At 36.7% G+C, this 10,694-nt stretch overlaps 1 protein-coding gene across 1 annotated transcript; it reads right to left on the bottom strand.

The window, feature by feature from the left end:
• Nucleotides 1-8,768: 8,768 nt before the first annotated feature.
• On the bottom strand, nucleotides 8,769-10,083 carry LOC126162080 (mitochondrial coenzyme A diphosphatase NUDT8). The gene is made up of 2 exons (XM_049918354.1): nucleotides 9,623-10,083; nucleotides 8,769-9,491 (listed from the first exon to the last, which is right to left on the bottom strand). The coding sequence occupies exons 1-2, from the start codon at nucleotides 9,652-9,654 to the stop codon at nucleotides 8,807-8,809; spliced, it is 717 nt and encodes a 238-aa protein (XP_049774311.1). The 5' UTR covers nucleotides 9,655-10,083; the 3' UTR covers nucleotides 8,769-8,806.
• Between the last annotated feature and the right edge of the window lie 611 nt (nucleotides 10,084-10,694).

Raw genomic sequence — 10,694 nt, 5'->3', positions numbered from 1 at the left:
AAAGATTATAGATAATACCTTTATACTGGGGCATCATTATTGTGTATTTGGTATCTCTAATTTGCCCTCACAACACACACAAAATGATAGATCAAATTATTATCAAAATTAATTAATATCACTAGCCTCAAGGGTATGTTTAGCCTAATCCTGATGTGGTACGAATAGCTTGTTATATGGCATCCCAATATTTAGGTATATTAAACTGCACAATTAGAAGGAAGGGCAGCAAATGCATGTAACATCACACACTAGCTCTAATATACCTCCATGAAAGAAAGTACATTAAAAGAAGAAAATCTCTTCATTGATGACTCTGATTTTCACTCTTATGATGCTAGGCAGGAACATAATCTGCTTGTCATACAGTAAGTACAAACATTGCAGAGGATGAGTATATCATACCACCTTTATGCTGTACGATCACATGGAATCCCATGTGAAACAGGTACCAAATTTATGTATGTTTAAAATGACATCTGAAACAGTACTTGCTTGACCACTGCTGGTATTATGTTCCCAACTTTTGAGGTGCCATAAAAATTAGTGAATTTGATCACACATTTTTAACCATATTTTGTTTTTTTTCTCACCTTATTTGTTTTATAACTAAGTAGCCAAGATGCAACATGTTTTGGATTATCATTTCAGATTCATAGTATGTATAAATCGTATTCAATGTCTCAAAACTGACTAGTGCCATTATAGTATGTTCAAATTACATATCAAATCATGATTCACAGGACCACTAACAAAATACAAGTCTATCCTGACTAAGTTTTCAGTGAAGTGTCTTTACTGAAGTCCAGCACATAGGCAGGGTGGCAGGAACAAGCTCTGCTTTCTTCACACAGTTCTGGCACTACACAAGTTCTTAGTTATTCGGCAGGGCATGACAGTCACTGTGTAAAAACTGTTGTACACACAGGTACTGTATAGTTAGATCACCAATGTTGGCAGCGGCCAGTCACAAAACACACTTGATCTGAAATCTTCCAACTACTGTCGGCTTCAGTCAGCTCTGAACTTCATGGTCCTTATTCTAGATTGTGAACAAACTCATACTACATGTCACCCAAAAGCTCTTGAAAATGTTGATGGCCTAAGTTGACTTCTTACAAAATTCATGGCATTTATAGCCAAACTTATTAAGTTAGCTTTCTTATTTGCTTCTTATTTGTCAACACCTTTGATAAAAAAACTTATGCAGTATCACAAACACCTTTATTCTCGTCCACACCATTTTCTCTAAGCATAGATTTCAATTTGTGACTTGTATCCTCTGTTCTTCCCATCGGTGACCCTGCAGACAAACAAACAGGTTTGATTGCTGATAACTTTTCTTAAGACATCCCCTCGGTAATGTCTTTGATACAGGTTTCACAAATTTTGTATCAGTGTACAGCTAACCATTGGTGCCTATTATCTTAACAGTACCGTTACTGTTTCGCATAGCATCAATGTGATCGTTTATTTCCATTCTAAAGATTTTTTGCAACCTCAGAATCACCTTCAAGGATTAAATGTTAGTCTGGCAAGCACCACCAATAAGAGATCAACATTGATTCATATGAAAAACATCATTCATAATGTGTCTTCAAGTATTGCATTCCTTCACATTATGTATACTTGTTCCACAAATTAAACAAAGTGGGTGATTTGTATGTTGTGTAAAACAGATATCACTGTCAATTGTTCATTGAAGCACCTTCACTCTTCTGTTTCCCTCCTGTTGGAAGACTGACTGAGAAACTCATCATTATTATTATTATTATTATTATTTTTTTTTTTTACAACGTGAAATAAATATTTCAAATTCAACCATGGTATCTGTACTGAGAGTCAACGGTCATTTTAACATTTCAGATATGCATAATAGTGCTTAATAGGTCTTCATGTTTTAACTGGAAGTATATCTACATCTCCCAGATGATCTCATATGCCTGATAGGTATTTCTCCATTTGCCTTTAAATATTTCAAGTCCCTGGATGCTTCTTTTGTTGATGGGATTGAGAAAACGTGATGAATGGATGGATCAGTGACCCAACTGAAAACCTAGAGAGAAGGAAATCAGCAACCTGTACATTGTTGTATGGCAAACCATACTATAGTTGCCCCATGTAAAACACAGGGAAACAGGAAGGCTGAATGATGACCAGAACTCCATCCTTCATGAGCACAAGCCCAATGTCTTACCCACTTGAACACCTCACTTGATAACAAATTTGACTTTTACTCATTCAAAATGATAAACACATTTTGGATAAAATGTGTAGAAACTTAAAATTCAGTTTAATTCTGTTTACGTGTAAGAAAGGATATAGTCAACATATGAGACTGGCTTCTTTGCTTCTTCAGCGAGGGAGGGAGAAACCAATGTTGCATGCATGGAAATCTTTAAAAAATAAATATACTAACCAATTCCTCTATAAGTAAAAAATTTAGCCAATTTTGAAAGTAGAATTACAGGCTCCTTTTGCTACTGCAGAAGATACACACAATATAACAAAATAGAGTCTTTATATCTATCAAAATTAATTGATTTCCTATGGTTGACACTTTTCTTCTAATGCAGTCATACATTCCTCTACAGCGATAACAAGAACTCAACTGATAAACTTACAGATGTTGCTCAGAGATACCTTCCAAGTACTTTTGTATGGTCTCTGGTAGCTCATTATGGAGTCATTGCATTTCACTTGGTTTCTTGCCTCAGTTGGCTTTGTATCTACATTGCACTGAAAATAGTGCAAATTGTGAAAACGTTGTTGATATGCACTGTGTGTCGTGTTTTCATTCTCTCATTGTACCTGCTGTTGACAATAGTACTGTAATACCCTCATTAAATCACTGCCCTCAGGTTTGCATTCAGTTCTGCTTGGTTCTGTCTAGGGTTTTTGTTTTCCAGCAGTGTTATTTGTGCTTTAACAGTGGTACACAGCAGTACTTTGGACGTGTTTGTTGATAAAGAGAGTTGGCCATTATGCTCCCCATGTATGGGTTCACTGAATGCAATGTGACAGCAGTGCGACACTATGCTCAGCGGTTCACATACCAACAACCACCTCATCACAGTACTTTTGCATCTGAGGCTTTTTACATTGCTTTGTGTTGTTTATTGCATGTTTTGGTTAATGCAAATTACATGCTTCTTCAGTGTTGTGAAGGTATTTTTATAGAAAAAGGATGACTGCAGTAGAAAAACCAAGTAAATCAGAAGTACATTATTACTCTGTCAAGTGCCACACAATATCAGGTATTTCTCATAGAAAAATACTCATAAGGTATCCCTGAACAATCTCTGAAAGCTTGTCAGTGGAGTTTGGTTCATGGTGTGTATAAAAGACAATTATCTCACTGAATGAGTGTTAAAATTTTAATTACTCTTCTGATTTACTGTTAAATTACTGAACAGTTTCATGATCATGGTCATTCTCTCTCACACTTGTACCAGGAGAGTAGAACAAGTGGCTGTTCTATAGTCATAACATTACTCTTATATATGTTCATTCTCAAAATAAGATATTTCAAATGCTCATTTCAGCTGCTGAAAAATTATAGGGAAACCTACATTACTATTTCACATCAGCACCCATGTGTTTTATGACTCATAATAGAGGTGAAGAATCCTTAACACTTTGACTACAATTTTATTGTCAAACACAGTTGCTAAAAGAAAACTGTCCAACGACTTCCACACAGTTTCACAAACATTACACTTATGTACACTCTGGCTTCTCATTAAATCAAGCTAAAAACAGTGGAGAATGTATTTTTCACATGTATGTGGTATGCAAATAGAGTAGCTAATTAACAGGATAAACTTAAAATCATACAGCCAGTTGTGAAGGAAGTGTCTGGTCAGCAGCACAAGGTTGACAATACAGTCAGTTCATAGTTAAAATATTTCTTTTAGTGATAAGTCATATATATGTACAGTATTTAACAATCATTTTCTGAGCACTGCTGGTGAATTACATAAAAGCTTAGTTTATACAGTGAAACACGCAGCTCTCCTGAAAAATGCCTTTCTGGGATTGAAGTCTGAAATGCTCCTCTGTGATACTGACAAGGGGAAGAATGAGTCAATAATTATATCACTGAAGACTAAGGACTCTCGTGGATATGATGGACTGGCTAGCAGAATATTAAAGTACTGTGCTGCACTTGTTAGCTCTGTACTTAGTCATATTTGTAATTTTTTCCTTAAGAAGGGTCAGTTTCCTGAACAGTTAACATACTCAGTAGTAAATCCGCTTTATAAAAAGGGAGAAATGGATAATGTAGACAATCTTAAGACGTATTTCTATGCCATCAGTGTTTGCTAAAGTTATTGAAAAGGCTGTATATTTAAGGATAATTGATCATTTTATTACACATAATTTGCTATCAAATTTACAGTTCAGCTTTAGAAGTGGTTTAAAAACTGAAACTGCTATATTCTCTTTTCTCTGAGAGGTACTGGATGGATTAAATAAAAAGTTTTGAACACTAGGCATCTTTTTTGATTTAACTGAAGCATTTGATTATGTTATCACAAAATATTGCTCCAGAAGTTGGGCTGTTATGGAATACAGGTAGGAGCTTACAATCAGTTCACCTCTTACTTTAACAACAGACAGCAAAAGGTCATTATTCACATTGTTGAGAATGGCTGTGACATGACGTCTGACTGGGGCACGGTCAAATGGGAGGGGCGGGGAGGGGGGGTGGGCAAGAAGGGGCAAGGATCAGTGCTGGGGCCACACCTTGCTCCTTGTGTACATAAATGATATGCCCAAGTATTACAGATAATTCTAAAACATTTCTGTTTTCTGATGACACTAGCTTGGTAATAAAAGATATTGTGTGCAACATTGGCTCTGTCTCAAATAGTGCAGTTCCTGATGTAAGTCCATGGCTTGTAGAAAATAAACTAACACTAACCACAGTAAGACTCAGTTTTCTTAGTTTTTAACACACAATTCAACAAAACCCACTGTTTTAATTTCACAGAATGGGCATATGATCAGTGAAACCAAACAGTTCAAATTTCTAGGTGTTCAGATAGATAGTAAACTGTTATGGAAAATCCACATTCAGGATCTTGTTCAAAGACTTAATGCTGCTGTTTTTACTATTCGATTATATATATAGACACACACACACTTTATTGTCATTTCTTGTTAATGATATCAGCTTATTCCCATGAATTAGCAGCTTTCATTCAGTTAATATTAGGCAGAAATCTAATCTGCATTTGGACTGCACTTCCTTAACTCTTGTGCAGAAAGGTGTGCAGTATATTGCTGCATCCATTTTCAATAAACTTCCACAAAAATTCAAAAATATTAGCAGTAATCCATGCACTTTCAAATCAAAACTGAACAATTTCCTCATAGGTCACTCCTATTCAGTCAAGAATTTCCCTGAACAATTAACCTGATTCCTGTGTTATATTGTTGATTGCATTTACATAAACTTGGGGGTTGTCTTTTTGGGGTTCACAAACATTTTATTTTGTCTGTTATTAGTGTTATGTTGTAGTTTTATGTACTAACATGTCCCATGACCTTGGAGATTTGCTTTTCAATTTGGTCCTACAGAACTAGACGTGGAAAAAAAAAAAACCACACACACACCATACTTATTTGCCAACATAATTTTGATTATCCAGCCTGCTTCAATGCAGAGTGTCTAATTTAACATTTTTAGTACACAGTCTAGGTCATTGCTTATTTACGTAAGTTGCTACTCAACTACAGAGCTACACAAAACAAATGATCAACTGCAAAACAGGTATATTTATAGACTGGATTAGTGTTGGACGAAATGCTTTAATTTATGAAGATATAAAAACCACATTATAGCAATAAACTGTTCTTGAGCATTAAGGCAAGCATTCACAGATCAATCAGTTTGCAGACCCATGTGACAGACAGTCTGTTCAGAAGTTACTGCTTGTATGTTGGCGATGAGTCCGTAGTATGGTCTGCTGTTCCATCAGCAGATTACTTGCTTCCACAAACCTTTACCCACAGACAGACACCACTCAGTACATGGCCATGGGATCAATTGAGGTTTGCTGTACCAATTGTCAGTTTTGACCTGTGACATAACTGTGTTGTTTGATGTCCTTTTGGTTCTGTGTCTTTGAAACAGATCGTGTCTGCAGAGAGTTTGTTGAAGTAAATGGTGGCAATCACTAGCAGGGGATGTTTATACACTGTTTGGGAATGATGTTAAGGGAGCACCTAAGCTCTTGTCCCGCTAGTATGTTGCTTGCGTCTTTTCAGGTTGGTTGGTCTGAGGAGTAAATAGACCAAACTGCTGTGTTATCAGTCCCTTCTTTTCAGGTGTGTGATGCCATGGTGACCAAATTGTATAAGCTTTAAATGGAGTATCCACCATCTTAATGATGTCATGGGTCAAAGGTGATGTGTTGGTACTACAGTCTTCAATATTACCTTGCCGTGTGATAAGGCAGATGGGAGGAACAGCCCACAACATTGGACAAGTCGCAGTTGTGGAGGGCATTGTCCATGCAGGCATTCTGGCACACTCACCTTGGCTGTAAAGGCTTGGTTTCAATGCCACATTCTTAATATGCACAATTCAGTAGCAAATAGTAAACTCTTTTCTTTCTCAAACTATGAACTAACTTCATCAATCAGTTACATAACATACATGGGGGTCCCAAACAACAGTGCAACTTGGCATTTCACACACACATTCAGAAAGTTGCATCCATGAAGTGGCAGTGAAATTCCGAAGAACTAGGGACTGAACTGTAGTCTGACATTTACCCACCAAACCATTCACAATGTACTGTCAGCCATGGCTAATTTACAGCACTCTTTACTTCAAACATTACTTGAAAAAATGAAGCCAATAACACAACAATGGAAAGTGGTGCAATGATAGGTAGCTATCTTGCAAAAAATATTCAGTGATGTAAAACTGTGCACCTGGTAAAATGCAAAAATGCATAGTCCTATGACTACAATAGCAACTACACACAGTTGAGATCATTCCAGTTATACAAACACTTTGGTGTAACAGTTTGTGGGGATGTGAAATTGAATTCCAGTCAGTACAGCATGTACTGCTACTTACATTTCATTGGAAAGATAACGGTAGAATACAATCGGTTTACAATGAAGAACACTTACAAAACACTCACGTGACTCATCTTAAGATTATTGCTCGGGTATGCAAAATCCCTAACACATAGAACTAAAAAGAAATATTTAACATAGAAAAAGACAGGTGACACAAATGATCATAGATTTGTTTGACTAATGAGGAAGCATCAAAGAAAAATATTCTCCGGTGAACACCTGAAGACAGACATCAACAACTATCCTGCTAAAGTCCACAAAGTTTCAAGAAGCAATACTACACGAAAAACCTAGGAATAAACTGAAGCCTTGTATGATCACTGCTGTACACACAACAAACACCAAATCAGATTAAAGTGGTCATAAAGGCATCAAAGCAGCTCTTCCTGAGGTTATTTGCAAATGGACCAGTAAGAAATCCTACTAGGGTTCAACAGGAAGTATAGTATGCCGTGCACTTCATAATCATTTGCCTTTCGCAATGCTGGTGGAATATGCAAATGCACAACAGAAGATTAACGCCTCAACTTATGAATGTATCTGAAAAATCATCATCTTTTCCAGTTTGACATGGAAGCACTTTCAAATCATATGGAACACTTTGGTCACAACCAAATTTTAACAAAGTTTCTAAAATGATGCAACTTAAAGATTTATTTTCAGTTCATGTGTTAAAGAAATATGCAGCATTTGATTTCACACCAACAACAAATGACTTTCGACACTTCCGCATCTATTCAAAAATGTACGCATATTTCTCACTGGTACGATGAGTAAAACGTGCTGATTCGACACTCAGTCACAGGTCAGTAAACAAACTGTTCATTGTTTTTGAGTAACTTTCAGTATAGAACTAGCTGGAAACAACACTCAAAAAAGAACTGATACTTCCTCAATTTGCATACAGCTGCACAAACGAAAGGTGGCAATACCATGCTTTTTCAAAAAAAAGCTTCTTCAACCAGCAAAAGAGGGAAAAAGTCTCATACTGTTTATAAATGGAGAAAGAATTATCCACATTCCAAATCCAGATACACATGGTGGCGACTACAACAGGAAACAGTTGTTAATTTACTTCTGATTTTGAAACCTTTCCCAAATACTTTTTTGTCTCCTTTGTTTTTCACAAAATTAAGGGAATTTACCTTTATTATTGAAATCATCAATCAGTAATACTTACATTACTTCTACTTACACAGTCTCGAACACCTTACAACATTTGTGAGCACAGTATCAGGAATAAGTAACAAATTGCAGTAATTTTTGTGTGTTACTAACTTATCAACCAACTTTTTAAAAAAAACTGCTATTGTGGAGCAGCAATATATTCTGAAGTACATACTAACAGTGGAAAGAACTAGCAAATTGTAACTATCAATGCTCTGATTTACTCTGATATACTGAACACTGCAGATCAATGAATAACACTTATGCCAAACATCCACAATGACACCTCATTTCATCAACATTCATATTTAGTGTGACTCATCTCTCACACTATACGCAGGCTACTGTTAAAAATAATTTGGTATTTACGTTATTAGCACCACATATAACAACATCAAATGCAGCATTGCAAATTCTCATGCACAAGACAACCAAAGTGTGATATAGGTAAGGCTAATGTGTGAGATCCCAAAGTAGGTGCAGTAAATAAATACAAAACATATCAATGACTTTTTCTATTTCACTGCGGTAACACCTTTTAACGAAATAATTTAACTTCGTTTTTGTACAAATCAGGTATAAGGGATTTCAATACAGTGTGTGTAATAATTGCAGTCATCCCCCATATTTTATGCTCTCCTCCAGAGAATACAGGCAAGGTGTACCCGCCTGGATATTCCATGTAATCGCAATTACTAGAATCACAAAACAGTCTTAATGGTACTGTAAACACAGATTCCACTTCTGTCCGATTTATTGCCAAGTCTTTCACATTCACATGCCCTATGTAACCCAGATACGGGCAAACGACTACTTCATTGTCTTTTGTACCAACAAAACTTCCATGTCCCCAGATCTCTATGTCGCTTTTCTGTAATCCTATTTCCTCACACGTCTCCCTACAAGCCGTCTCTTCTAGATCACTGTCTGTCTCATCCTGCATGCCACCAGGAAATGAAACTTGTCCACTGTAATTTTTCAACGTACTTGATCGCAACGTATATAACAACGAAATTTCTTCATTTACTATACAAAATGGTACCAACACAGCTGCCTGCTTTGCGGGAACATGTTGCTTAGTTCGCAATGGGCCCATACGCTGTAGTCGCTCCAAGCCTTTCTTCCTGTTTTCTTCGTTGAAGATAGCCTTTGCAATTATCTCGCTCAAATTGTGTGTGGATGTGGCATGGCAACGTGCATTTGTGATGAAGAGCACAGCTTGTCTGGAATAAAGACCATGTTTAATTAGTTTTCATCTACTGAATAACGCTATGGTATAACACACATCCTGTTACTGTTTATACAAATACGTATTGCAAAGGGCAGACAGAGAAAGAATTAAAATTGTATTTACCTTCCTGAAATTGATCTTAAGCACACAGTCATCTCGTAGAGTTAATACTCACAGACACAAAAAGGAAGCATAATTCTTTGCCAAAACTTCAAGTTGAAACATCTCTAACCTTCGTACTGGGAATGTTTATGTTGGTGGGGGTGGTCCGAAGTTCCATTTATCAGCTGATTGAATGACAAGGATGCTCCGACAGCATCATAATAAGGAGTTAGACCTTTCTGCATTCCATACACCATAAAATATTGTTTCTAGAAGCCAATAAATAGGAAACTAAATAAATAAATATTGTCTATCATTTACGCTTTTGAATGCTAACGTAGCAGTCGCATAGTGGTGGGCACTGGGCAACTGGGCAGGAAATCGCGTATCTGCTAGAAATCACAGTGATTGAGAAGTCACAGATATCACAATAACAACTTCTCAAAATCTAACTGCGATTTCAGTCACAGTTAGCAGTCGCAAGTATCATTTCACATCTTCGACCATAGATACTAATAGACTGGGCAAGCAATGCAGCGGCTATACATCTGGCGTGGCTGCAACATAGAATCACGTGACTGTTGGCAGAACGTCGGCGGGAGTTCAAGGCAGCATTCTGATTCCTGATTTCACTCCCAGTATTTGTCAGTGGATTTCCTGCTAATTTCACCACATTAAATGTAGCTTAAGTAAACACAGCTCGAAGTGATAAATTATTGCGTAACTACTGTACAAATTTAGTTTTACAGCCATTACCTCACAATGAACTTTGCGAACTGCTGAAACACTTTAGATATTCGCCGTGAATATTTCAGTGTTACCAATTATGAGATGCATTCTCTACTAACAATACGCGTTATGCACTGTTTAAAATGTAAATATTGCGTGTGTGTGTGTGTGTGTGTTTTAGTGCCTTGGTTGGAGAAAGTGTTATAGACTTCATAAATCGGCATAAACAACGAAACCTGTAACGTAAACACACGTGTTCACATCGAATGTAACGAACTCAATTGTGTCGTTCACCCACAAAACGTAAAGCAGTTTCATTTGAAAGCTCTTTTTTGGTTTAAACAATTTGTTTCGTAGATGTATC

Source organism: Schistocerca cancellata, chromosome 2 (assembly GCF_023864275.1).
Source record: "Schistocerca cancellata isolate TAMUIC-IGC-003103 chromosome 2, iqSchCanc2.1, whole genome shotgun sequence".
In the NCBI taxonomy this organism is placed as follows: Eukaryota; Metazoa; Arthropoda; class Insecta; order Orthoptera; family Acrididae; genus Schistocerca; species Schistocerca cancellata.
The sequence above is the reverse complement of the archived record's forward strand: the minus strand, read 5'-3'. Positions and strand labels throughout refer to the sequence as shown.